Source organism: Alternaria incomplexa (assembly GCF_024043165.1).
Source record: "Alternaria incomplexa strain BMP 0042 chromosome Unknown scaffold_19, whole genome shotgun sequence".
In the NCBI taxonomy this organism is placed as follows: domain Eukaryota; kingdom Fungi; phylum Ascomycota; class Dothideomycetes; order Pleosporales; family Pleosporaceae; genus Alternaria; species Alternaria incomplexa.
The window spans coordinates 378158-406060 of record NW_026249868.1 but is presented as its reverse complement, the minus strand read 5'-3'; the positions used below and the strand labels follow the sequence as shown (position 1 = coordinate 406060).

The window sequence follows — 27903 nt, the reverse complement described above, 5'->3', positions numbered from 1 at the left end:
CGTCTGTACATTGCGCTAGATGAGACCAACACCGTACGCGACGTGAGTCACGAGATTCATTCTTCCGTCGCCGATGCGTGCTAACATCGATCTAGCGCTTTGTGGTCAAAAAGGTCACGACAGATGATAGAGCCATCTTCAACGAACGACGGGCAGTTTGTCGGATCATCGACACCCTTCCCGATTCCGGCGCAATACTAAAACACAGGTTCTGGTCGTGTCATGATTATGGCGAGCATATCGGTCCCACTTCCAAACACAGGTACGAGGTGAAAATATATATGGACTATTGCTCTGCAGGCACACTATCCGACATCATCGAAGAATACAGTGCGGAAAAATGGCAGCAGGATACCGACGACCAGATTCCTGAACCGATGTTTTGGATCACTCTGATCACAATCTCAGAAGCAATCTATAACCTCACAACCGGATTGACGTACACGCCGGGTATGGACGATGCAGCAGAAGCCTTTGGGTGGATACCAAAAGTGCATCGCGACATTAAGCCCAGCAACATCTTCCTCATGGAACCTCAGGAACCCTTCGCTTCTTTTCCGCGGCCTGTGCTAGCAGACCTCGATGATATGCTCGAACTCTTCGGATATGAAGAGTACACCAAGAAGTACCATTTGTTCACCCGAGGCTACGCTGCACCCGAGAACAATATCGAGCTGCACACCCTAGACCCCGACTCCCGAGGCTTCGGCTACTTCCAAAGGCAGCCGCTCTCCTGCAAAACAGACATCTAGTCTCTGGGCACCGTACTCTGGGAGATGATGCACAGTTTTCTCGGTCCCCACAAGGCTCAAGGCCTTTGGCACGGGGCTATCACTAATACTATACATTCAGATCCTGCTCAAAGTCGCTTTCCTAAGCATACACTTCCCTTGCTTGCGCCTACGATAGATGAGCCGAGCTATACGAGGGATTTGATCCGCATGTTTGAACTGTGTAATCAGAGTATACCGGCAAGAAGACCGACGGCGGTAGGTTTGAGGAGGTTGGTGGAGAGGAAGATGAGGAGGGCGCAGAAGTGCTTGGGAGTTTTTGAGGGCGCGATGTGGAGGAGAGAATGAGGGTTAGGTATAGGAAGGAAGAGTTCGGCATGAGGCCCAACACTGGGCTTAGTAAGAGGCGACGTGGTCATTGGGCATGAATTCATAGCTCATCTAATCATACATAACACCGTACCATCGCGGGCGCTCCACCAACTCTCGTTTATTTTGCAGCCATCATCTCCAAGAACTTGTCACCCAGCGCATTCGCTGCCATCGGGTTATCACCAGTTACAAGCTCTCTATCCACAGTAATACTTCCCATGGACTTAGCAACACCCTCCTGCATATCTGCGCCCTCTTCCCTCAGCGTACCCTCAACCTTGTCGATCTCGCCGCGGAAGATCGTCTCCATCAACTTCTCTTCAGCATCCGACCAGCTCGTCATCTTGTAGCCAGCGTACTCAAACTTCTTGCTGGGGCCGTACTTGGTCGAGAGGAAGGCCCAGGGTCCGTGGCATATCGCAGCAGTTGGCTTCGACGAAGTGTGGAAGTGTGTGAGTATGCGACCGAGATCCGCGTTGTCGCCCAAGTCTGACAGAGGAGCGTGACCACCGGGGATGAAGACACCACCGTATTTCTTCAGTTCCTCGTCGCTGATCTCGGAGAACTTCTTTGGTCGCGAGAAGCCGTTCTCTTTCTTCATGCGCTCGATTAGCTCGAGCTCTCTTTGCTTCTCATAGTAGTTTCCGGCAAAGGCTGCGAGAGATACGCTGAGGGGGTCTGGTGTTGGCTCCTTGCCCTCTGGTGATGCGAATGCGACTTCGTAGCCGGCGTCGAGGATCTTTTGTAGAGGCTTTGCTAGCTCCATGAGGAAGTAGCCTGAGTCTTGAGATACGGTCTTTCCATCACTTCCGGTGTTGTATAGGGGGAAGGAGGACGCGTCGGAGAGCACGATGAGGACTTTCTTGTTTGCCGCCATGATGGTTGATTTGGAGTTGTATGTGTAGGTTGGTGGGAACTAGTTATTTTTTGTCTTGGAATCTGAGAAGTCAAGCGGGTATCAAGCTGCGTTGTATAAGAGATGGGAAAGGGCGATATGAGGGGTTGGTGTATATGTTTGTGGTTTTCGCTGCAAGGTCAGTATGACGTAGGCGCCTTCTGTCTTTTAGAAACGTCACACCCACCCAACTCTCCACTTAGGTAGTCGACGTGTTGCATAAACTTCGATGCTCTGTCTCGGATAACCTCGGCACGATCTTGCGTCATTGTCCTGATTGGTGACCTTGTACGCGCGAAGAAGACACGTCGCGTCGCGTGTGAAGGCGGTTCGTTGCATGACTCGTCCCGCATCGCGAGATGACTCGCTTGTGCCATTCATCTCAACTCCTCAACCCCTCCAAACATTCACCACGAGCGTACGTCACTGCAAGAGAAAGAAATACATATGGCCAGACTACAGAACAACGCATGTACAGGTGTCCTGAACACGTCGAAAGCACACTGGTTGGCCCAAGGTCCGTGCCGCGAGAATCCAGCAGCATCACACGTGGGTTCACAGCGCAAGAATCGCAGTCCTGGACGCCTGAAAGTCGTGCAAGAGCCTTGTTGAGGCCGTCGCATTCAGGCAACAGTAAAAATACCAAGAAGACAACATGACAACATCACGCATAGTTTGAATCATCCTGTAGCAAAACGGATATTATATCAAGCGGACTCCAGCTAGATGATGCATCGATGCTCAACGCTACTGACATTGCCACCCACCATCCTGCACACCATCTACTATGCGCCTCTACACTCACCTATTCTTTCTTTTTTCCATCCTGTCAACTGCGCTAGCGCTGTGGGATTCAAAAGACCCCTGTCCCACTTCCATCGAGGCAAAAATTGATGCTGACCCTTCCCGGTCCCTCGACGACCGCTACCCATACGAAGTCACACCCTTCACAACCTGGGACTCCGTCCACTCAGCCCTCACTACCTGCCCTAACATATCCACCCTCAACATCGGTATCTACGGGTCCTGCAGTACATGGCCCGACCGGATGAACCTACCGCTCAGCCCTTTCGGCGGTGAAAAGTATCCCGATATCAAATCTTTGAAGGTTGAAGGCTATCAGTGGGAGACATGGCAGCATGAGGAAATTTGGAAAGGGCCGAAGTGTCTAGCGCCAGGCAAGCTGGAATGTTTCATGGACGCATTGTATTGGGTCTACAAAGGCCATTGGATAAGCTGGCTTGGATGGCGCACTCAATCGAAAGAGCAGTGCGAGAAGACCAACGCGGAGCTTTGGCTTGACGCAATGAACTGGACGCGTATCGAGGAGCTTTCTGTGGACACCGTCCCGGAAAGCGTGCGGAAGGTTCTCTCGCAGTCGCGAGCGTTGCGCTCGCTGAACACGACAGACAGCGAACTCATCCTCGGCTTGCCAAAGAACACGCTGACGCATCTGTCTCTTGTCAACGGCGAGCGCGACACCGTCCTCTTCGAAGATATTCTGAACCAGCAGGGCGGATCTTTGGAGAGTCTTGAGATGCGCTGGAATACTGAGCATCATCCATGGAGGTATGACGGCGATCTCGACGACGAGATTCAGATGATAAGAAAGAGCGCAAAGCAAGTCAAGCATCTAAGTATAAACATCTTCCGTAACGCTAGCAGCTCACCCTTGGAAACGCTGGGAAAGATCGTTTCCATACCCACGCTACGAGAAGCAGACTTTTGGATAGACATACTCGGGCCACGGGAGTGGAGTTACAGAGAGCTCCGCGCCCTCGGAGAACAGTACGCAGAGGCAGAAGGCGGCAGATACCTATTTCTCAACAAAAAAGGTGCGCTGAATATCTTCAATTACATGCGAGACAAGAAGCAAGGGCAAGAGCTGGAAAGAGCAACTTTTTGGATTGGTGACTGGACACGGAATTGGCTCTGGGAAACCCCAAGAGCGCATGTAAAATGTGAAGCGAAAGCAGATGTTGATATGGAAGACTGGTGTGTGGTGGATGATCAGTGGCCACACTACCCGATGTTCGTGCTCACTCCACGGGTAGAAGCCCTGGAAATTATGGACACGGATTTCCGATGTGGAACGACATGAGCTCTGAACCTTGAATCTACGTTGGCTTCTCGGTAGATACATGCATATGTTCACGACTTTAGTCGTGACTGAGGGTGGGATCCCATGCGCAGGGCTCATACACTCCAGTATCCAAGCTCTCCATCTCTTCGGCTGCGAGCTCGAAGTCGTAGATTTGGGCGTTCTCCTCGATGCGAGATTTGGTCACGGATTTGGGGAGCGGTATGAATCCCTGTAATCGCAATGTCAGTTTCTTGCTCTCTCACAAGAAATTATTGTAGTTATGCTCACCATCTGTATACTCCATCTCAGCAGTATTTGCGAAGGCGTCTTGTTGTACTTCTTCGCGAGTGGCTTGAGCAGCGGATCGTCGTTTTTTGTTGCGCGCACGATTGGACTGTATGCTTCGCATACCACACCTCGCTGCTTGCACCAGTCTACGATATCTGGTCGCGCGAGCCACGGGTGAAGCTCTACCTGATTGACGCTGAGGACTCCACCTTTGCCCTTCCCCTCTTTTGCCTCCGTTTCTTTGATCCACGCTTCGAGTTCATCTAGATGATGCACGCCGTAGTTGGAAACGCCAATTGAGCGAATCTTGCCTGCCTGCACACCCTCAACGAGCGCTTTCCACGCACCGATGCGGTTCTCTTTACCGCCGTAGGGACTGTGCAGGAGGTACAGATCGATGTAATTAAATCCGGTGATCTTGAGGGTGTTTTCAATGTGCTGTTTCGAGTTCTCGTAGCTCATGTCTTTCGGGGGGATCTTTGTCGTGAAAAATAGCTCTCCTCTTGGAATGCCCGACTTCTTCATGCCTTCCGCAGATGGTTGCTCGTTCCGGTAGGCGACGGCAGAATCAACGTGGCGATAGCCGACTTTGAGCGCGTGCTCAACCACCTCGGAAGCAATGTCTACTGGTGTTTGGTAAACGCCATATCCAAGGACGGGGATCTTGTAGCCTGATGGCATGGTCTGTTGCGAGTTGATGGTGAGCCCTGCCATGATTGCTGAGGACGTATGGAAGGACCGAGGTGATCTGGGAAGGGGCAATTGAGAACGTAGATTTGACAATCTTGTGAGGGCAGCAGTACGCATAGTACCTTTGCAACGGAATGAATGGAAATAGATATATATTTTGAGCGGCTGTTGCCTCAAGGACGGGATGATACCTGTAGGAGTATACTCCGGCGAATCTGGAGATAGCGGACATAAAGCGCCAAGGCCGAAGACTAAAGACGCGTCATTAGCAAGATCACCTACATAGCTACACCATATAGCGAAACAAAACTTTATCATCGTCAGTCCATCGCACTTTGGAGATACTTCAGCGTCACCGCTTCTCTTTGGGCCCTTTTACTACCAAATTAACCTCAACCGCGCATGCGCCTCTTACCACGCGATTCGTCCCAAAAGGGCAATATTAATATCAATTCGCAGCCACCACTTAAGGACATATGACGCAGCAAACGACCCGATGTAGCAACACATAATTAGGCAAATTGCCGCTCTTTCCTGTCACTCTGCAACTATTTACCCAGCGATCACCGCCGTTATTGACGCCTCTTACGCTCAACACATATATGCGAAGCAAGACAGGCATCGAGCTCCCAGCTCTCATGCGAACCCCAGGCGGCTTCGCGGGCCTCAGCTGCACGGGATCCGAGATGACGGGCCCTTTGTCAGCGCTAGAAGGGCCGAAGAAGATCTGGAGACACCGCTGCAGACTGGCGAAAGCTGGTGGGGCGAACGCACGCGAATAGGCGCCTGACACTATGGATAATTACAATACCACGTTGCGCATGCGAGCCCACGGACCTGAAACGTCCCGACCCCCCTCCTTTTTGGACCTCTGGGTCGCGTAAAGAGTATGTGCTTTCTGCAAGAGGATAGCAGGTTGCAGGCCTAACTCGTTCCTCCGACACACCGATAGACTGGCCCTTGGTTCGGCACCCCGGCAGCGTCTCAGGAGTCGGTTTACGTTTCTCAACTCCACGGAGCGTAGCACGACAGCTTTCCAACATTAGCCGAAGAGTTTTGTACGACTGATTTTCGATGGATGCCGATCGCATTATCGGAATAGAGATCGATCTTTGCCGTAGCCTTGAAGCTTGTCCGACCATGAGCTCGTGAACGAGTGGTTCGGCAGCCTGTAGTACCACCGGTGAGCCGTGAAGGGATGCACGCTGACACGACACGCACGTGCAGGGTGACTTCATAGGGCCTAGCATCTGGCCGCTTCTGTGCCACCTCTAGAAACCCATGCGATGCGGCTAAAACATGTGCAGTTCAACAATATTTGCCATTATCGACTGACTCTATCGTCTGGGTCGCAGAGACGGGAAACACTTCGCTTCCACTCCTTTGCTAATGTGGGGCGTAGATCATGAAACACTAACCCGGTCGAGTCGTCAACTGCAGCTCCTCTGTCATTGTCACATTGCTTGCCCTTCCATCTACCTCACGACCCAGTCAAACCGTTTCCTGATCTGTTTCAACCCCTCGACGCAAGCCTCAACCGTCGCTCAATGCGTCATTCACAGCTACAGGGATCGTTTTCCACTGACTCTGGTCGTTGTCTTATCGCGTGCTCGGCAACGCGGAGGAGATCCCGAAGATTCGAACAATGTCACCTACCCCGAGTGTACTAGTCCGCATCCTGCGTCTGAGTCTCGCCGCTATTGGCACTCATGCTCGGATTCAGAACGTGGAACACTGTCCTGCCGTCAGCGGTCAACGACTAGCCAAGTAGAATGGCGGTAGGTTCCGATCGCTGCGTGATGCGCGACGACGCAGGAACGTGGGGGTATACAGCACACGCGGACGACGAAGCTTACTACTGGCCACAGCGCGTTCTCGGAGGCTTAGTCTAAGATGATAAGCAGCCTATTAAGACTTCTAGAAGAAGTCTATCAACTAAATCCTGACTCTTACCACCACTCCCATTGGAAGTTTTACGCGAAAGGCCGCTACCAGCCGTTTTCAACTCGAGCGTAGGGCCGTTCGGGCCGCTGGCGACGTCGAGGAGAAGTAAGCTGCGTACATGCGCAACGAACCGGTCTTCATCGCGGTCCGCGACTGCCTTGGCGAGCGGATGTAAGCTGACTAGGGCTTGTGACGTGAAAGCTCCCTCCTTCCGAGCAAGCCACGGGCGATCACCAAGCAAATCGTTCGTCGCCATCCACCGGATTTCGAAACGCGCTGACCAGTCATAGCCACCAGATGCATGATATTACACCGCGCGGTCCATCAGCATCGTCCTGATTCTACTTCTACCCGTACTCGTGCTGGATCTGGTAGATGTGTGGTACACGTCAGACCGTATTCGAAGCCATTGTCGATGCGTCGATTGAAACTGCCGCGAAAGTCTCGGTGGCATCATGCATGGAGCTCGAGCTTCTGACAGCAGTGCTTACACTCAGTACGTAGACGTCGTCCACCTGTTACATCTACAGTGCGTATAGGAGAGCACTCGGCGCAAAGGATGTCGCAGCACTGAAGGATATAGACAGTGTGACGAGAGTTCTTGTCTTGCATACCGGCGCCACCCGTGCCGTTTGAAGAGCGACTGACAGCTTAAGGGGAATTCAGGGTTGCGGGGCCCTTGATTGACAGATACAAGGCCACGGCACGCAGGAGCCGGTGTTCCTGCTCAGATCCCCACATAGTGTGGAGATGTGATACTATCGTCCTCTATACGCCTGTGGTAGTCCATCAGCCGGGGGTTGATACGGCCGAGCTGCTCTTCTCCGCAACATCAGCGTGAGATCAGTGCTCGATGTCAATATCAGAATCTACCTACACACGCAAGTCGGCACGCGTTATGTAAGGACCGTTCGTCTTGCTGATCTCCTTGGTCTACGCCCCAGGAGACCGCATGGCATCCGTGCCTTCCAATCGCACTGGCTAAATCGGTCTGTCAGTGCTTGATGCATCTGCCGAAGAATGGTCTCGACCAGAGATCACCAAGAATGTGAAACTTCCTCAGTAAGATAGTGGCAGACGCAGGGGATGATGACGAGGATAGGTACGGTGTGCGTAGCTGAGACCCCCTAGCATACTCGCGCTATGAGCCCATGCATACTACAACAGTGGCATGTAAGTAAGTTGTTACGTGCTCGCGTGGAGTAGGGACTGTACCACGTAGCTTACACATAGGGCTGACTATGCTGACCAGTCACGAGCTTGGAATGGAGGTATACGAGGGATGCTGGCGTCGATCACGCCTTCTTACTACTAACATTTCTTACACAAGCACCGATATACTCGGAAAAGTCGGAGGTAGGAGGCACACGACCCATGCGTACCGTCATAGCTAAGCAAATAGCGCAGCCACAGCGATGATGCATCTTACCCAGGCGACAGAACAGAATGCGCAGTGCTATACGTAACAGACCCGAATGCGTGACCTGCATCATCAAGGCAGACTACGCGCGCATTGGCATTCATCGCGAAAGCACGTCATGTCCCCGTGCCCTTTGACAGGATTCACACGAAGGAACGCACAATGTAACAGTGTCCATCGCTTCTCCATAGCGGGCAGGGCACCAAGACACGAAAGGCCCGATTGCGGCGCCGCACCCATCTCCAAACCGTCTGCGCGAAGGTACGGCACCACCACCACCGTGCCGCCCTCAAGACACGCGAGCCGCGCGGGTGAAAGCCCAAGCCCCAAACCTCTGCCGCAAAAAACGGTTGTCTCGTGTCCACTAACCACATGAGCAGCCGCGAAAAAAATAAATAGAGCCTTGTCAAGTCATAAGCGAACCTGTCACAGCGCTTTCTATTAAGACATCTGAAACCAGTGCGCCAAAAATCGATACAATCGTGATTGCGGCACGACTGTACTGTATTGCGGCGCAGTTCGGCACAGGTGGGTGTGTGGTAACGGAGATGGGTGCCCCGTTGAAGAAGGAGCGAGGGACCAGAACAAAAACGAGGGCCCCACAAGGCGGCATAAGGTTAGTTAGGGCGGTGCGAAAAGCGCATGCGCGAGCGACAGAAAGGGAAAATGAAGAAGGGTTTAACGGTTTTGGGAGCGAGATACGCGATCTCGTTTTGTCTCATTCCACGTGTAGATGCAGACGCGCTGTCTTTGAAGCTTGCAACAACCGAAAAGACGCGCAGCAGGGATATGTGATGTGCGCGTGTTGTTGCATATGGGGAAGCAGAAGAAGGGGGCCGCGCAGATGGCCTGGGAGATCTAGCTGCGACTCAACAACAGGAAAGGAGATGAAGATGATCGTTATATGTATTTGAAATAAGATAACTCAACAAATGTAGTTAGTTAAGCAAGGGTATCGAGCGAAAGAAGAAGATAAATGACATAAAAGGCGAACGTTAAGAAGGCGTTGCGCGCTGTTTGCTGCTTGCTGTGCCCCATAGAACTCCCTGACCCAAGCCCATGCAAGCCGCCCGTTTTTTTTCTCGCTTTGCTAAACGCCGGTGTGTCTGTGCCGCATCGCGGGAAGCGTTTAGACTTAGACATGTTGCCCCGATGGGACAATCCCTAGGAGTGGAAGAATCAGAAAGGAAGAGCGATGCGGCGTGGTTTACCCGCATCCTCCTGCCGTAATAAGCGAGGCTGACACTGGCGAGGTTGACTAGGTGCTATGGTGCTGGTGCAGGAAGGGAGGGAAGTTCATGGGCGTGGGCTCGATGGGGCTCATCGCGTAGGGTGCAAAGCCTTGCTGGACGTGCTGGACGTGCTGGTCGAACTGCGTGTAGGGTATGGGTGTTGGATCGATCTCTTGCCATTTGCGAGAGCATTGGCGTGCGGTCCATTTTTCTTCTGCACCGTAATCGAGCATCTATAGGAGTTAGTGGCTGTACTTGGGATCGATGGTGGTGATACATACCTTTTGCGCGATGATGTCGAACTTGTTTTGCACCCAGTAGTCATGGGCTTTGCGCAGTGCTTGGACGTCTACTTCAGTCCACTGACGCATCCGTTCTTTTAGTCGCTTGATACGCATCTGCAGTGCGGGTATTTGGTACTGCCTGCCGAAGTCTTTGACAAAGCGTGCTGCGATATCTTTCCAAGGCATGTGCTCTTCCTCTTTGAGCCGAAGAAGCAGACGGTCTTCCTCACTGAGCTCAAACTGGCTCGATATCTGTGAGTCCGATCGCTTTCTTCGCTTGGGCTCTTCTTCTTCGTCGTCTTCCCTCTGTCGCTTGGTTCCGTGCGAACGGGGTGTCTCCAGGGGTAGAGGAGCGATCGGTGTGTACATGCGTCGGGGTTGTGGCGAGGGCATGTGGCTTGACGATAGCTCTGTTGATGGCTCACTCACTCGGGGACTATGGGTTGGGAATGCTGGATAGTAGGCTTCGTGGTTCGCATGAATGCCTAGTGCATTCATCGTCCAGGAGCCGTCCACTGCGGCCGAATGCAACGAGTCTGAACCGCTGTGAGTCCGGTCCATGAAGTGAGACTGTCTCCTGTAGCGAGAAGTGGGCTGATGCAAGACGGTCCTTGCGTCGGAATGGGGCTCTTCAGATGGCCGTGTTGACTCTGGTACCACGGAATCTCGAGAGTAGACGGTACCTGGAGAGATGGCTGTTGATGAATGCGTAGTGGACACTGGAGCTGTTGCTGAGTAGTAGGATGCAGACGCAGGCGGTGACAAGTTGACCTGCGCCGTGTGTGGAGGTATATAGCCATATGAGGCGTATGTGGTCTAGACGACGGCATATGAGCAGCCGATCTCGCAACAAGGGTGAAGTACAAACCTCGCTATGGCACTCTGGGGCCGAAATTGAGGGGGCATACCACCCAGTAGTCGGCTGACAGTTGAGCTCTTGAGAAGGCAGAGGGCTTTCTGGCAAGCGTGGATTGTATGAATGGAACGACTGTGGAGACATAGTGCCAGGCGAGGAGGCCAACGCGGGGTAGTACTGAGGGTGGTAGGGACTTGGCCAGGACGAGGCTGACTTGTCTTGGAGATGATGCGGAGGGAGGATAGCACCTTCAAGTATGATAGACATGACAACTGCGGCTGCGGGTAGGATTTGAAGAAGCTTATGTGCTGCGCCTTACTGCTGGTCGCTAATGTAGCAGACTGGAGACGGGCGGTAGCAAGAAGAGGATGCGGCGCACGGTGATGATATTCAGGCTCGAGCTGGACGACTAGGCTAGGGGAACGCCTCAGTCATATTTATCAAGATGGTAGCGGTATAGCGGCCTCGAGTGCAGGTCACTTCTAGTGCGTCGACTCTAACGTGCCACCCCCAGTAGGCTTTGAAGGATGCTGCTGCGCACTGACGGTCAGGCCTGCACGTTAGCGCCCCGAGCTTTCACCCTGCTCTTCTCTTGTCTCTACGTGGTTTGGCGGCCCTGACCCCAGCATGCCATGCCTTGCGCTTGAGCCGCGAATTGGCCAGCCATGCAGCGTCGCTCGACGGTTGTGTCCGGCCCATTTGCTGGCCCGGAACGCTGCGCTGGGTTTTCTAGGTGGTGTCCTGCAACAACGGTGATCATGACCGTGTGGGCGTCGCGGCAGCCTTGCTATCGGATTCCGCTACACGCCTGGCCGGCCAGGGTGTGCCCGCTACACGGCACCGTGGCTAGTGCGCATACCTGTGGTTTTTTGAGGGTGGAAGTCGAATGTAACCTTCAGTAAGGCGGCCACCCTGACGTCGGCCCTGACGTCTGAGACTCCTCCCACAATCGCTACCCAGTGGGTTAATCTCTTTTCGATGCAGCGTGATATTGACGAACCTGTCTGTGCTGGCGGCGCCATAGGATGCCGTCAACAAGGGTTGCACTCCATCGCGCAGCAGCGAGGAAATTTGGCCAGCCGTGTCTTCCCATTCGGTGCGCCTGGACAGCTGTGCCGTCGAGGTACCTCAAAGCCAGTAAATTGCCCCGCATAGGGTGCGTAAGCTGAAAGCGAAGGACGCGACGGCGCTTAAATGCACGCTTGCGGTAATTTCTATTGGCCGCTAATATACGCTTCGGCTGGGCAATGACCGCTAATTCGCCCCTTTCGTCCTTGTTCCCACCCTTCCAACTCACCTCCTCTTCGTCGCACCTCTCACACAGCACATGCTCACGATATCAGCGAAGATCACTGCCACCACTGCTATCCACATCACGTCGCTTGCTAGCGTGTACGTCTGCCATGTCGATTCTCGCCCCACACCACGGGTCTGCTCCGTGGAATACCGCCGACAGCGACCTTCCGCACAATGCTCAGTGGGTGTGACCCCCCACCGCCATGGTACATATCTGCTACTAGTCAATCTGGGCTGTGCGTTGTTGAACGGCTAAAAGACTTCGTTTGTGCGGCGGTCCAGCGCCCGAAGACCCCGCTTCCTTGTTGTCTTCCAACGGTGATCCTCACTCGTTACTTTGTCTGCCGTGTTTCGTCGAGGGCTTCGTATCGGCAGAATACCTGCGACAATTCTTGTGTTGAAGAGCGTTCTTCATGGTCTTTCCGTGGAGTGGAGCGTGGGTGGTGCCCATGGTGACGCACTGAACTTTGCGACCGCAGCAAGCGGCGGCTCCAGATCTTGGTACACTGCCTTTTGACTCTTGATATAGCTGCGACTCCATTGTTTTACGTTCGTCCTCCGACTTGCATTTTCTGTCTTGCTTTTTTTATGGGCGCAGAATCTGCCTTGATTCACTCAGCCTTCCCGGTTGACAACCGTTCCGAAGTGAAAATGGAAACATACACGTTGCGGCACTCGGTGGATCTGTTCTATCGCGGGTATTTGCAATAACCACGCCGTACAGCATACTGTTGCACGCGGCCTGAGGGGCTGGATCCGCACTTTTGCCTGAGATATTGCGAAGTGACGAAGTTGGCCACTCACATCGCAACCACTGCATGTCCGCCTGGAGTCGGCACCGTCTTCGCCGTTACGGACGCGGAACACATATGACCTTCTCGAAGTGTACCTAGGTACAGTGAAGGATTGCGTACCTGGCCTAAGGATGCTGCCATCCGTCCCGCGCGCCACGTTGGATGCCTTGGAGTCCTGACCCAGGCGTCCATGATCTTCGCCGCGAGAAACACCGATATGAGGCTGCGGGTGGCACCTATGCGGCGCTGTAGTTCACTATCCGACTTACAGAGATATTGCGACGGAATCCATGGGCGATATAGACGCTCGTTTGCAAGGCTGTGTGGGCTTCGCATCTCGGAATAGTACGGGGCGTAAGTTGAGCCACAATGTCTGCTTGGCTCGCTCGCTGCGCCTCACACCGCCCGACTATTATCGTGCCATACATTTGGAATGTGGTCCCGCTTTTGACTTCAACTCTTTATGCGATATGCAGCAATCCTTTTGTGACATACTTTGACTTGCACAAGCACGCGGGCTGTGGTTCAAAAGCGAAACGAGCCTCTCGGGGTCCTCTTGTCTGGATCCACCGCCACCCGACCTCGCAAATGCTGCCCCTCGAGTGATATACGGGTCGATCTAAAAGTTACGCTTGCTGAGAACGGGTTTCAGTAGATCAGAACTTCTGAGCTACAAGGTCACGATGAGCGTTCTGACCAAGCAGTCGGTAGCCTATGCCGAATCGGTAGTCACACCGACCGCCTATCGAGAAAGACGCATGCATGCAAACGCAATTCTCAACATCGTCTAAGCTCGCCAACAATCTTTAATCTCCTGCAAATCCTCGAAGCTAGACCACATATCCAAGAACAAGATGTGGAGTTTGCAGCCTCGCGTTCCGATTCTCCAGGCTAGCTCGGGTGACTAGGCCGCATGTGACGCGCTAGTGTGGACCCTTGGGAATTGCCAAGCACGTTACATGTAGCGTGGTAGCTTGCGTCAAACCCGGGGAAGACATTACGCATCACCAACCAGCCCGCCCATCGCCTCCCCGTCCTTTCCTATCCTCGACCCCAAATCCTACCGGAAGTGGTGCTGCACATCCTCGCGCCAGCACCTATTTATCCCCGATCCTCTTCTTGGCACCGAGTGCCGGAAGCGCGCTTTGAGCCCCAACACGTAGGCGACAGGCGGCTGGCCTAGTGCTGTGTAGCCGTCGCATAGCATTATTTATCCCCAAGATGGGGTTCAACCTCTTTCACATCCTCGGCGACGTCTCGCATACGTCATCGAAGCTGATACTGATATGGGCGATACACTCCAACAGCAGCGCTGAGGGTGAGTTGGCTTTATCACCACTTGAAGCTTGCGACATGGGCTGACGTATGAAGGTGTATCCCTCATCACCCAGGTCCTCTACGCGCTCGTTTTCGGCACGCGATATCTCGATATCTTCAGCTCTTCCATCACCAAAGATGGGTGGCATACGTGGAACTTCTCGCTGAAGGTACGGAGGCCCGGCATACGTCTACGCGTACGCGGCTAACCGGTCAGATATTCTACACGCTATCATCGCTGTACATCATCTTCTTGATGACAAGTGTATATGCGCGCACAAGGGAGCGAGAGAAGGCATGGAAGTTTGGCATGTACTGTCTGCTAGGCAGCATCCTCATTACCCCATTCTGGTACCTTATGTTTAGGGATCACGTTCTCGGGCATAGCACCTTCATGAAGGTAAGACCTCTACACCACTTACCAAGCACGATTGGATACTGACATAATAGATTCTCTGGGTCTTTTCCGAAATCCTCGAATCCGTCTGCGTCATCCCGCAACTCCTCCTCCTTCGCCAAACCACTGTACCCACCGTCATCGACTCCTACTACCTAGTCACACTGGGTACATACCGTGCCCTATATGTTCTCAACTGGATCATGCGCGGCGTCAAGGAAGACGACTATCTCGATCCTACATCGTGGGTATGGGGCTCCATCCAAACGGCACTCATGATCGACTTCGCATGGGTATACTACACGCGCCAGCGCGTGAAGCTCCGACACGGCGGGGTGGTAGACTCGGATGACCTGGGTCGCGGATGGATCGTGGGTCGATTCGTGGGCAGGAAGAGCATGGACTTCGACTACGACGAGGAAACCGCTGGACAGCGCAACGATACCACTCAACCGAAGAACAAGTGGGGTCGGAGAGGCATCTCTGTCTCTGCGGATGAAGGAGTGGAGGGTGCGCCAAAGAGGACGAGCCCCCAAGAGAGAAGAAATGTAGATCCAGAGAGTCAGCCACTGGCCGATCCAGCCGCGTTCGAGGATGAGAGCGACGACGATGCGCCACCTCCTGGCGCTGCTACTTCAGTGGCGGAACAAAGTGGTGTAAGGAGGGATGAATGGGACGACGATTTGGATGATGATGCTAGTGAGCATGACGCGACATCAAAGGCCGTCAAATGAGTCCACAAGCATGTTACTTAGATGGGAGGTATGGGATCATACTCATTTGGGCACGACATCACCGCTCTACCTCATTGCATTGTTTGCATTTTTACAGCGAATTCAACATATACATTAAGTTCCACACTCCACTTCATCGCGTATGCCCATCGTGATTGCACAGATCGAAGGCCCGTTATACCCGCTCAGCGGATATTCCTGTGTAACATCCCAAGCGTCACGAGCACACTTACTCCTTCAGCAGTGGAGCACTCTGGTCGCGCTAAGACCATACACCATGGGTAACCCCGAACCGTTCTCAGAAGTCCTGCATATCGAGACCGGACATATGAAACTTCCCGTTCCATTCCCGTGGTGTTCGGCGATTAAAAGTCTTAGTAGACGCCTATCCATGTCCATTCATGGTCATTAACGCTTTATTCCCGAACACAGCCCCCACGTTCGCGTAGCATATAGCAGACCTTTCTGCTTTTGTGATACGATACGCTGGCATAGGGGACGGGCACATGGCTTTACCGCGCGTATGACAAGGTGTGTATGGGTACTTGAAATAGATGGGTCCGGGGTGTTCGGTTACCGAGGAGGTGGGAGGATTCGGGTTGCAGGATGCAGAAAGAAGGATGAGGGATGGCGTTTGGGGCTGAAGGAACATGGAGAGGAGATACTGGGGTAAGATGGGTGTTTGGTGATAAAGATAGTCATGGGCTGCTGGGCTGGTGCGCGGGGAACTTTCGGAAGGATGGCGTGTCAGGGTATGTATGGTAACTGGCGGTGCCATCGCACACTGAGGAGGCCACTCTCAAGAGCAGTTGCATGGTAATTATTTTCTTTAAGGTTCGACGTACAACGTTTCGATGCTACTTCCTTCGCGATCGCAATACACGGTAATGCTGCTCCACTGCTATTTTCCCCTCTCAATAACTCGTACAGCCCCCGGATACCTCATCTCCAACATCTTGACCATCTCGTCGTCGTGAAATATCCATCCTCCCGGGGGCACAAAGTCACCGATACCGCTCAAATCGATCATCTGCCTCAGGGCAAATATTTGAGCAAATCCCCGAGGTCGATGTTCACTCGGTAGAGCGTAAAGCTGCATAACAGCCCGATCCCTGAAGTGACAATTCTCTACGCGAGCTCGATCAGCGAACGCGTATTCATGGCGCAGGACACGGCTTTTAAGCACTGTCATCTTGATGGTGTAGTGGTCGAATGGAGGGAATGGGCCGGGCGACGGCAGAAAAATCGTGTTCTTAATGGACGTCGTAACTTCGAACCCGGCATAGTCGAAGGAATTATCTTGGAACGGCGGCGGTTCGATACCATCCGTGTCGAGATATATTATCCATGAGTGTCTGTCGCCTATCAATCTCTTTCTCATCATCTTTGATCCTGGACCGCTGGCTCCTGAATCAGTGCTGGCTTCTAACTGAAGCGCGTCCTGGAAATGAATGGGAGCGATGCTGATGCCGATGTTGTCCCACACCTTCAGTGTGCGATCCGCTGCTATATCCGCAACGTGCTTGAGTAGATAGCCCTCTTGCAAGATGAAGGTCTGGTACGCAAACACCGAGTAGGCCTTATTCCATGTGATGAAATTGACGTCGCTTGTGAATGCAGCGTTCCTTATTCCGGAAAACGGAGGTGTCTCCAGCTCGACGAATGCCACGCGTCGCAGTTCCTGGGCGTTTGTACGGACCATGATGATCAGGTGCTAAAATTTGGGGTTGGCTAAGTTGGCAATTCAGATAGAGTGGGTAATGGAGGACTCACGTTTGGTGTAGTTGGTGTAGGCCTCGTGCCTGTGAGCTTGTACCCTTCACTCACGAGAAAGGACTTTAGAGCTTCGGCGTGTGCTCCTTGTTGCACGAGAAGTTCGTCTGACAAGCATGTATTAACTTCTTGTAAGTTGACGTTTAGATACTTCCTTGACATGAAGCCGAGCGCGAAGGTACCGCCAATGACGATGTTGTGCTTTGCCTGTAGCGAACGAAACGCCTTCGGGTTCTCAAAGAAGCGCTTCAGTCTTTCGTTAACATTAAACTGCGTGCGTTCCACTATACCAACACATCCACTGAGCGCCTTGGTAGTCCGAGAAAGTGCAACGATGTCGCGGATGGCAAGATAATTTAACACGCTGTCTTGGACTGGCGTGAAGCGTGCCAATAGATCAGCTAGACCTGTGCAGTGAAGAGGAATCTCTTGACGGCAGGTCTTGCACTTTGTGTGTAGCCTTGGCGGCTCTGCATCGTCTAGCGGTATGCTCGTCGTTTCCGGAGTGTTCGGAGTCATTTTTGTAGCTGTATCCAATCGTCTATGTATGTGGAAGAGTCGAGGAATAAACCTAGCGGAATATGTCATCTCCTCTATGAAGGTGTAGAGCTTGCTGCTCAAGCGGCATTGCGATTTGCTGGATTATCATGTTACCTCAGCAATCTATGCGGCTTCTTTCTTCTCGACCGCCTGACCCATAGCTTGCGCATCCGTCCTGTGCGTTCCAAACTTCCTCGCCTTGACTCGATTAACAAACATCTCATCCAACTCTTCGTAAGTCCGACCCGCCGTCTCAGGCTGAAAGAACCAAAGATACACCAAGCACAACACAGATAAACCACCAAAGATGAAGCCCAGCTTTCCACCGAGGTTGAGCTGATCGGGGTTGAACAAGTAAGGCAGTACGAAACTCCACATGGTATTAAGCGCGTTCTGAAGAGCGAGGCCGATAGCAATAGTCTTGATGCGAAGACGTGAGGTCGATGTCTCGCACAGGATAGTGTAAGCAGTCGCGCCGATGGTGACATTATACCAGAAGCAGTAGAGTAGGATCATACTGATAGCGCCTTTGAGTGCGGGTGCCGTGCCGACGACCGCGAGACCGGCCATGACGAACAAGATGATGGTGAGCACGAAGAGTCCCCAGAAGGTAAGGTTGCGGCGGCCAACACGATCAACTAGGTACCATGATATGACGTTTCCGATAAGAGAGAGGACTTGCTGCACGATTTGCAACTTGAACGACATGGCGGTGGTGAAGCCGGCGAGTTGCATGTAGTACGTCGAATAGGAAGCTGCAAACATGATGCCGCTGAGCGACTGGATAGTGAGTGGCATGACTGAGATGATGGTTCGCCGTAGGTTGGACCGACGGAAGCACTCCAGATAGGTGACGCCTTCGGTCTCGTGCTTGACTTCTTGTAGAGTCGTCATAATCTGAGCGAGCTTCTGCTCGCCTGCAAAGCCGCGATGACCAAGGCTATTGAGGGCCTTCAGTGCGTCAGCTTGGCGGTCCTTGGATGCGAGCCACCACGGTGACTCGGGCATGAACCAGACGAAAGCGGCAGCTACCCCGGCGAATCCGTACTGAGCGCAAAAGACTGCGCGGTATGCCCAGCGATTGGTATATACGCCCGTGGAGTTCACAATGAGTGCGACTATAAGCGGACCGAGGGTGTATGAAAGCGCAGTCGAGCAAGTCAGCATGCCTCTGAGTTTCAACGGAGCAACTTCGCCAATATAAGTCACGGTGACAGATGCTAGGGCACCGACGACGAAACCGTTCAGGAACTTGCCCCCAAAGAACATCTCGTTAGTTGTTGCGACGAACTCCATGGTTATTGCGGCGAAGGTGACTGCGAGACAGATCATGATCACTAGACGGCGACCAAGCCAGTCAGCGAGTTGGCCACATCCGAGGGCACCCACGATAGCACTGAAGCGTTAGTCTCTTCTAGCGTTCGATTCGAGTGGGTTACTTACGAAGCTACAGGTGCGCCCTGGAAAGCCGACTGCCACTGAGCGTCAATGACATAGCTCACACTGCCGTCATTCGCAGTGAATTGATGGCCGAAGTCTTTCCTAAACTCTGGTATACCAATAACATTGCCAGCTGCTTGGTTCTCGAAGCTGACTAATAGCACTACCCAGACCATGTATATCGACCATGCACAAGCCCAGGGGTACTTGCGGAAGGACGCAAGTTTCCCAACTTCATGGTCTTCCTGGTTGGCGAGATGACCCAGTTCGGATGTGGCCGCGGTAGTCGTTTCTTCCGGTAGGCGTTCTGTAAACTCGACAGTGTTGGACTTTTGATCTTCCTCTATAGCCATGGTAGTCTGCGAAGATGCGAGATGATTGCACCGAGGCTGCCGTGATCAAAGTGGCGGATATAGACGGAATGATTCAGACCAGGTTTACCCCAGCTCAGAGATGGTGCATAGTTCTGGAGAATGCGAGGCGGTGTTTTATACAACTTGCTGCAATGTCAAGGTCACCTACATGACGGATAAATTGATACGCATGCAGTGAAGGAGTGATCGTAGACAGTACCGTCGCGATCTGGCGGATGATTGGGTTATGTGATTACCACGTTTGCCGCTGCGTCGTCGTTCGATGCCCGTGTCTACTCACTTCAATCAAGGATTGCGTTAGTGAGCTTCCCCAGATCCGGTATGTCGGTACGTATGAGGCATCCTTCCATGTCGCATCGTGAGTGATTCCAAGACAGCTATTCCCCTCACATTACATTGGCGCATCCGAGGTTTTGCCGGAACTCTGCTGCCCAATGGTGGCGTCGAAGGGCGACCGAAGTTCTCCCGGTCGCGGTCAGAAGTGTACTCCGAAGGATTGTAGACTGGATAAATGGTGTAATTTGGTGGGACGATCGCGAGCACCATATGGGGTAAGATCAAGCTAGGTGTTTGGCGAGCGGGGAAGGAGTCATTTAAGCCATCACAGGGAAGCGACGAGCATCAACAACCGTTTTATAAGGCCGAAAGTTTACGTCATTGATTCGCCAAGCTGAACGTTGCTACAACACATCGTCCACTTCATCGATAATCTGCACCTTGATACTCCCATTGCTCAAATCGCCACAAGTGTGCAGCGCATCCAGTGCCTTCTCCAACGGGAACGTATGGCTGACAAGTGGTTTCAGATCAAGGATACCACCAGCCAGGCATTGAAGGCCGGAGGGCCATGTATCACGGTAGCGATTGATGAATTTGAGATCGATCTACAGCAGTGTCAGCAAACCCGGGTTCAAACTTGCCCACATACGTGAATGTAATGAAGAATGGTACACCTACCTCAGCAAGACTCAAATGCATAAACGGCAGATTATTCATAATCTCCCTCCCGACCCCAATCACCATGACCGTACCCCCTCTCCTCGCCGTATACGCAGCAGTAACAACACTACTCTCCACACCGGTGCACTCTAGCACAGTCTCAGGTGCACCATACTCGCCCACGTTCTCGAAGTCGAATAGCTCTCTGATCTTCTTCGCATTGCCTTGCGCATCTAGATTACGATCGACCTGATACGTGAGGGCCGTTGGTACAAATTGCTTTGCGAATGCCAGGCGCTTAGGTTCAAGATCCGTGATAACGAGGGGATGCGCTCCGCTCGCTCGTGCTGCAGCGAGGGCAATGAGACCGATAGGACCTGCGCCGCAAATCACTGCACCGCGGCCTAGAGATAAACCGGCGGACTTGATACCGTGCATGACGACAGAAAGTGGTTCAAGAAGTGCGCCTTCGGCGTAGGATACGCTGGAGGGGAGTTTATGGCACCATTTTGCGGGATGCGTTTTGTAGCGTTGGATGGTGCCGTGATATGGATAGACGCCGGCGAATTGGACGTCTTCGCAGAGGTTGTAGCGGCCGTCCATGCAGAGGAAGCATGTGCCGCATGGCACGCCTGGTTCTACTGCTACCCGATCGCCTAAGATATATGTTAGTCGTGGTCTTGAACTCAGAGAGGTGAATCTACCAGGCTTTAAAGTCGTAACGCCTTCACCGCATTGCAGAACTATGCCGGCTGCTTCATGGCCGAGAATGCAGTCTCCTTCGACAACAAGTGAACCTATTCTCCCAGCTTTCCAGAAATGGATGTCAGATCTGGCACACCATCATCAGCTTCGGACATGTGCGCGGTTTGAGGCGTCTTACCCACAAACACCCGTAGCCTTGATATGCAATAGTACTTCTCCCTTTGCTGGTGCATACACAGGGGCTTCTTGCAGTTTCAAGTTGTGGTCCGCGGTGACTTGGAGCGAGGGATTTGGCAGCGGTGTCTTGATAGTGGGTTTCTGTTTATGGGCGCCAGAAGCGGAGGACGCATCTACCAGTGCTGGGGTCATGTTTACTTGTCGCGGTGTAAAGACTGATTACCACCAGTAAGAAAGAGCAACTGTCGTCAAGTTGGGGGAAACGGGTAGAGGTGTATCAAGTAGCCCCACATGTTCAGCGCGCCAAATTGCCATTCTTGCCAAAGTGGAAATCCCATCCCTCAACCCGGAGGCTGGAATGCGCAATAGTCGTGGCAAAATGCGGGGAAATCTCCAGCGGGACTGACAACGTAGTGTGCTGGTGGCTCTGGTTACCGTATTCGACTAGCCTATAGCCTTGTCGCCCAATAGGAATTGAAGACACCGAGCCTGTCTCCGCAACAGCGACGCGTCGGATTACCGGATGTGGCATGCCCGGCCAAATGTTCTGGATAGACGTCGAAGATTAGTTTTCAGTACAGCACGCGGTGTACTTATGTATGATGCGCCTCCCGATGTTGTTTGATCCGTACTAATGTTTGTATTGTGAAGTTCGCAACTCGCAAAACCCTGCACAACCTCACACGATGCACACCTCGCAAGATTCGCCGCAGGTCAGCGGCTCGACCGGTTACGGCAAGAATGTCGTAGATGGACTGAAGAAAGAAGCGAAACTGGAACAGTCATCTGTTCAGAAGTTGTCAAAAGAGCAAGACCATGTCTTGAAAACTTTCAGGCTGCTCATTGCGGATCTATGTCAGCAGTTCAATGGCGGACATCCCGGGTAAGTACCAATCAGTACTTGTAGTAGCAAAGCTTACAATGCGACAGAGGAGCTATTGGTATGGCGGCCATTGGTGTTGCGTTGTGGAAATATGCCATGCGATACGCACCGCACACGCCTGACTACTTCAATCGCGACCGATTCGTCCTGTCAAATGGCCACACTTGTCTTTTCCAATACACATTCCTGCACCTCACAGGCTACAAAGCCATGACTTTCGACCAGCTGAAGTCGTACCACTCAGAGCGCGCCGACGCTTTGTGCCCAGGCCATCCTGAAATCGAGCATGAAGGCATTGAGGTGACGACTGGTCCGTTGGGACAGGGTGTAGCCAATGCGGTCGGATTGGCAATGGCGACGAAGAACCTCCAGGCGATCTACAACAAACCGGATTTCGAGGTCGTGTCGAATCACACATGGTGTATGATCGGCGATGCATGTCTGCAGGAAGGTGTCGCTCTGGAAGCGATCTCTTTTGCTGGCCATCTGAAGCTTAACAACCTTACGATCATCTATGATAACAACCAAGTTACCTGCGACGGTTCTGTCGACCTTACCAATACCGAGGACGTCAACGCCAAGATGGCAGCATGCGGTTGGGATATCATCGACATCGAGGATGGGTGCTTTGACATCGAGGGCCTGGTCGAAGCCCTAAACAAAGCGCGATCATCCACCGAGAAGCCCACATTCATCAACGTCCGGACAGTGATCGGTCTCGGTAGTGCTGTCGCAGGCGATGCCACTGCCCATGGCATGGCCTTCGGAGCAGCTGATGTAGCCAACATGAAGAAGGCGTACGGCTTCAACCCTGAGGAACATTTCGTTGTCAGCGAAGAGGTGCGCAAGTTCTTCGAAGACATTCCCGCAAGGGGCGAGGAGCTTGTGAAATCATGGGAGAAGAAAGTAGAAGAGTACCAGAGCAAGTACCCGGAGGAGGGTGCAGACTTCAGACGCCGCATCGAAGGTCGATTGACGGACAACTGGAAGGATTTGGTCCCCAATTCATTTCCTGAGGCGCCTACAGCGACAAGGAAAGCGTCAGGCCTCGTCTTCAACACGATTGCTGAGAAGATTAACAACTTCATGGTCGGCACCGCTGATCTGACGCCTTCAGTCAACATGAACTGGAAGGGCAAGGTCGACTTCCAAAATGTAAGCTGTGCTCATCCAGTTGGAAGCATCATTGCTAACTCCACCTAGCCCGACCTGAAGACCACATGCGGCATTGTCGGCAACTACAGCGGACGCTACATCCACTATGGTGTGCGAGAGCATGCCATGTGCGCCATATCCAACGGTTTGGCAGCATACGCCCCAAACACGTTCATTCCCGTCACATCGTCCTTCTTCATGTTCTACCTCTACGCAGCTCCGGCCGTTCGCATGGGAGCGCTGCAACGTTTGCAGGTCATACATGCGGCCACACACGACAGCATCGGCATGGGCGAAGACGGCCCAACCCACCAGCCGATCGAACTCGCCAATCTCTACCGCGCGATGCCCAATATATTGTATATCCGACCTGCCGATAGCGAGGAGACGGCAGGTGCGTGGATTACAGCGATTGAAGCGAAGAACACACCGAGTATCATCTCGACATCTCGGCATACCCTTCCTCAACTACCGCAAACGAAGCGAGACCTGGTAGCGAAGGGCGCATACGTGATCGAAGAGGTCGAGGAAGCGGACGTGACGCTTATCGGTGTGGGTGCAGAGCTGCATCATGCCGTTGATACAGCGAAAGAGCTAAAGGCGAAGAACATCAAGGCGCGTGTCGTGAGCTTCCCATGTCAGCGGTTGTTCGATGCTCAACCTACACAATACAAGCGTGACACGCTGCAAAGGCATCGCGGTATTCCAGCTGTCGTCATTGAGCCGTTCGCGCCGAACGGATGGGAGAGGTATGCTGATGCCGCTTGCTGCATGAAGCGCTTCGGTCACAGTTTGCCAGGCAAAGCTGCTTATAAGTATTTCGGATTCGATGTGCCTGCGTTGACAGCCAAGGTGGAGAGCTACCTGCAGCAGGTGCGCGACGATCCTCTGCTGAAGGGCGAGTTTGTGGATTTGTGAGGCTTGTATAATAGAGATAGAGTAATTATCCAAATGCACATCTGACCGTACCAATCTTCATTTGACTGCGCATGGGCATCGTTTTGGCTCGTTGTCGCGATTGAGATTGCGACGCATGTCAGGATGCACGACGCGTCGACCGCGTCCCGTGCCTGCTCACGTGACTTGCTAGTGGGCCCACCTGAGTACTTGGACATCTCATCTGCACTCTAGCAGCTACTTGCACTCTAGCAGCTACTTGCGCCCCATCTCCAACTGCTTCTCCCATACAACTCGAATCTAGTATACACCTCATCACTTCTGGGCTAATGGGGCTGAAGTTCTGTCCCCATGATCATGCGTTCCAAGGTTCCTCCGCCCTATATCCAACAGCATCCAACCAGCCCTCTGCTCCTAGGCATGCAAGGCTGAAGTCTGTTCGGTGTATCATTGGTCCATCAACTATCCTACAGCTGCCATATTTCTACAAACGCTGTTGCCTTCCTATGAATCTCTCGGCTCCTGCAAGTCCGTCCAGTTAATTTCAGCGATGCGCTAACTCCGCAATCCTTTCATGTCATGTACAAGCAGCTAGCTTCGCCGACGACAATCAGGGTCCTGCATGTTCATCCTGTGCCCGAAACAGATCCTCTCACGTGCAGCCTAGAGCATTGCGACCTTGACAACAATCCGGACTTCGAGGCGATTTCGTACGTTTGGGGCGACTCGGATCTGTCATATTCGATTACCTGCAATTCCAAGGTCACTCCAGTGACTCGCAGTCTGCACGAGGCTCTTTTACGAGTCCGGTCACCGGATCAGAGTCGGACAGTATGGATCGACGGACTGTGTATCAATCAGGTTGACAATATCGAGAAGTCGCATCAAGTGCAGCTTATGCAACGTGTCTTCCGCAATGCGCAGCGAGTCCTAGTCTGGCTGGGTCCTGACACATACGATTTCGCCCGCGAGGCATTCAATATCAGCGTCACGCTAGGCCAGCGAGATCTAGATCCTGAAGAGCTTAAGACTTTGTTGACAATGTATATGGACAAATACCCTGGAAAGTGGTACTCCTTTCGCGCCTTGGGTGAATGTCCATGGTGGGGGCATGTTTGGATCATACAGGAATTCGCACTCGCGAAGGATCTGCTCTTCCTGTGGGGCGCGGAAATAGTCCAATGGACACATATCAACCTAGCTATCAGCAACCTTCAGAAGTCAGACGTCATATGGCGCTTCACGCCGTACAGATCGGGGATGCTCGGGCCCATATCCCGATTGTCTGCAATCAAGGATCAACGCTCTTCCGCGACGAGTTTTATGGGAACAATCCATACGGCCAGGGCATTTGGATGCTCAGACAGTCGCGACCGGATCTTCGCAATCTTGGGACTAGAATGCGGTAACGACCGTTGGGTAGCAGAAGATCCCGCTGGACAGTCGCTAGCTAAAGCTACCATACCGGACTATACCTTACCTGTGGAACATGTCTATCGACAATTTGCTATTCGGGCCTTACAGCAAGGTTTGACAGAAGAGATCGTCTTAGCAATTCAACATGAGGAACAGCTGGAACAGTGGCAGCCAGGTGACATGCCTTCGTGGTCTACGCGTTGGGACCTGCCTCTCGTCAACAACTTTCCATTCTGCCAAAGACTGCACGATATTTGTAAGTCTGGCGGTCTTTCCGTAGAGAACGGCATCTCCTTCACAGGATCCGTTCTTGAGCTAACGTCTGCATTACCATCCAATTTCGACCTGCTCGCTATTGACACTCTCAACGTGTTGAGCACTACTTTAGACATGATTGTGGCTCTCTCGGATTTCACGGACATCCTGGAGTTCGGACTGCCGATGACTATTCTGGAAACGTTCTGGGATGAGCACATCAGGCCTGCAGAAGCGGACTCCGGATACAAGGCCGTCATGGTAGACTTGTGTGAGACCGCTACCTACTACATGACTTCAGAAAACCATGTCAGTGTTTTCTACGCAGCTTCTCAACCCCCGCTAGAAAGATCTCCAGAGGCAATAGCGAAGTATGCAAAACACGGAGAGCATGCCATGTTGAGATCCATAGCGTAGCTGCTGTTGGAGATGAGCGAAATTGCATCTGTACAAGACTCATCACTGTTAGACAACGAAAATTTCCACCATGGCAATCTTCAGAGGTTCTTCCTTACCCAAAGGGGCTACATTGGAACGTGTCCAGCCGCCGCACAGTCTGGGGATCACGTCGCCCTATTGTGGAACACTGATTTTCCTGTGATCTTGCGCCCACAGGATGACTTTTATCGTATCGTTGGCGGCTCATACATGGCAGCCTTGAACAGGAAAAAGATGGAAGGCGTTCCTCACCCACTCGACGATATATTTTCGGGCGAATCGAGGCCAGGTTTGATTCAGATCCGCTGATCAGAAGAGCTGCACAATGAATGTGACCGCACTTTTGATCGGCTAGCAGGTTCATATGCTACGACCCTCATGCGGAATGATCATTGCACAACCAAAAATCTGGGGCGAGTCTTAGTACAGACAGACCTTACGGAACTGCAAAGTAAAGGAGCTGGAGGTCTACGCTGCGGACGGTAGCGCCCCGCTATAAATCCATCGGAAGGTCCCGCGGCATGCGCCACCGGCAGCCTCCGACGTGTGGATGAAGAGCAACCCCATCAACAAACACACACGAGCGATAGGCGGGAGCGGTGTCTTTTGTCTAACTTAACACCCACATTGATTCAAGGTGGAATTCGCAAATCTCACGAGATCAGTTTCCGCTCGTGCAATTCAGCGTTTACGAGATGTCTTCGAACACAACTTCAACATCACTACCACCCGAGGAATTAGTCTCGAGCCTGCTGTCTACCATCGAAGATAGCATCATACCACTGACGCAAAAAGGCGTTTCAAGTGGCTCCAAACTCTTCGGAGCAGCCATTGTTTCCCGGAAAGACCTTACACCATACACTCTCGCTACGAACAACGAGCGTATTTCACCCCTCTTACACGGCGAGATCAACTGCATCCAACAATTCTGCACCGTCGACTTTCCTGACCCATCAACACGACCCCACCCCGCCAAAGACTGCATCTTCCTCACTACCCACGAGCCCTGTTCCCTGTGTCTGAGTGGCATAACATGGGCGGGTTTCAACGAGTTCTACTACTTGTTCACATACGAAGATAGCCGGGATCTCTTCGGAATCCCGTACGATATCGACATCCTGCAAGAGGTATTTCGGGTACAAGGACAGGGCGAGACTGAAGAGCAGGTACAAAGCCGGCAGCTTTCCAACCGCAAGAACAAGTTCTTTACTGCGAAGAGCTTTGCCGATGTCGTTGGAGAGATTGAGGATGAGAGCGAGAGGAAGCGGCTACTGGGTGAGATCGAAAGGGTCAAGAGTCTATACAACAGTCTGAGTGAGACTTATCAAAAGGGAAAGGAGGCGGGCGCAGAAAGTTCGAGTGTGTGGAAGTAGATCCTTCTTTGACACGGTCAATGTTCGGCGTTGGTAAACTTCAAGGGCGGCTTCAAGTTCCGCTTTCCAAGGTGTCGCGGTTAGCCCCGCATTTATCGATAACAAATTTCAGCTAGCTTCAACCCCTCCGAATGCGCCTGCGCGTCTGGTGTTAAACTTCAAGTGAGAAAGAATCTGACTCAACCAGAAATCAATTCTGTCATCT

General features: G+C 52.6%; 11 protein-coding genes across 11 annotated transcripts; 5 read left to right on the top strand and 6 right to left on the bottom strand.

Annotated features, from left to right (window-relative positions):
- Nucleotides 1–281: 281 nt before the first annotated feature.
- On the top strand, nt 282–752 carry J4E90_010163 (uncharacterized protein; the record flags this gene model as incomplete). Its single annotated transcript, XM_051439678.1, has 1 exon — nt 282–752. The coding sequence occupies one exon, from the start codon at nt 282–284 to the stop codon at nt 750–752; it is 471 nt and encodes a 156-aa protein (XP_051286587.1).
- A 469-nt stretch (nt 753–1221) lies between these two features.
- On the bottom strand, nt 1222–1980 carry J4E90_010162 (uncharacterized protein; the record flags this gene model as incomplete). The annotated part of the gene is made up of 1 exon (XM_051439677.1): nt 1222–1980. The coding sequence occupies one exon, from the start codon at nt 1978–1980 to the stop codon at nt 1222–1224; it is 759 nt and encodes a 252-aa protein (XP_051286586.1).
- Nucleotides 1981–3046: 1066 nt separating this feature from the next.
- J4E90_010161 (uncharacterized protein) lies at nt 3047–4099 on the top strand (the record flags this gene model as incomplete). Its single annotated transcript, XM_051439676.1, has 1 exon — nt 3047–4099. One exon carries the CDS (start codon nt 3047–3049, stop codon nt 4097–4099), a length of 1053 nt encoding a protein of 350 aa, XP_051286585.1.
- A 58-nt stretch (nt 4100–4157) lies between these two features.
- Nucleotides 4158–5083, bottom strand: J4E90_010160 (uncharacterized protein; the record flags this gene model as incomplete). Its single annotated transcript, XM_051439675.1, has 2 exons — nt 4158–4310; nt 4370–5083. The coding sequence occupies 2 exons, from the start codon at nt 5081–5083 to the stop codon at nt 4158–4160; spliced, it is 867 nt and encodes a 288-aa protein (XP_051286584.1).
- A 4598-nt stretch (nt 5084–9681) lies between these two features.
- J4E90_010159 (uncharacterized protein) lies at nt 9682–10308 on the bottom strand (the record flags this gene model as incomplete). Its single annotated transcript, XM_051439674.1, has 2 exons — nt 9682–9888; nt 9937–10308. 2 exons carry the CDS (start codon nt 10306–10308, stop codon nt 9682–9684), a joined length of 579 nt encoding a protein of 192 aa, XP_051286583.1.
- A 3798-nt stretch (nt 10309–14106) lies between these two features.
- J4E90_010158 (uncharacterized protein) lies at nt 14107–15333 on the top strand (the record flags this gene model as incomplete). The annotated part of the gene is made up of 4 exons (XM_051439673.1): nt 14107–14203; nt 14257–14372; nt 14420–14602; nt 14653–15333. 4 exons carry the CDS (start codon nt 14107–14109, stop codon nt 15331–15333), a joined length of 1077 nt encoding a protein of 358 aa, XP_051286582.1.
- A 901-nt stretch (nt 15334–16234) lies between these two features.
- Nucleotides 16235–17625, bottom strand: J4E90_010157 (uncharacterized protein; the record flags this gene model as incomplete). Its single annotated transcript, XM_051439672.1, has 2 exons — nt 16235–17047; nt 17107–17625. The coding sequence occupies 2 exons, from the start codon at nt 17623–17625 to the stop codon at nt 16235–16237; spliced, it is 1332 nt and encodes a 443-aa protein (XP_051286581.1).
- A 144-nt stretch (nt 17626–17769) lies between these two features.
- Nucleotides 17770–19439, bottom strand: J4E90_010156 (uncharacterized protein; the record flags this gene model as incomplete). The annotated part of the gene is made up of 2 exons (XM_051439671.1): nt 17770–19042; nt 19090–19439. 2 exons carry the CDS (start codon nt 19437–19439, stop codon nt 17770–17772), a joined length of 1623 nt encoding a protein of 540 aa, XP_051286580.1.
- A 701-nt stretch (nt 19440–20140) lies between these two features.
- On the bottom strand, nt 20141–21002 carry J4E90_010155 (uncharacterized protein; the record flags this gene model as incomplete). The annotated part of the gene is made up of 2 exons (XM_051439670.1): nt 20141–20344; nt 20418–21002. 2 exons carry the CDS (start codon nt 21000–21002, stop codon nt 20141–20143), a joined length of 789 nt encoding a protein of 262 aa, XP_051286579.1.
- Nucleotides 21003–21967: 965 nt separating this feature from the next.
- Nucleotides 21968–24237, top strand: J4E90_010154 (uncharacterized protein; the record flags this gene model as incomplete). Its single annotated transcript, XM_051439669.1, has 3 exons — nt 21968–22164; nt 22212–23319; nt 23368–24237. The coding sequence occupies 3 exons, from the start codon at nt 21968–21970 to the stop codon at nt 24235–24237; spliced, it is 2175 nt and encodes a 724-aa protein (XP_051286578.1).
- Nucleotides 24238–26650: 2413 nt separating this feature from the next.
- Nucleotides 26651–27698, top strand: J4E90_010153 (uncharacterized protein; the record flags this gene model as incomplete). The annotated part of the gene is made up of 2 exons (XM_051439668.1): nt 26651–26656; nt 26991–27698. 2 exons carry the CDS (start codon nt 26651–26653, stop codon nt 27696–27698), a joined length of 714 nt encoding a protein of 237 aa, XP_051286577.1.
- Between the last annotated feature and the right edge of the window lie 205 nt (nt 27699–27903).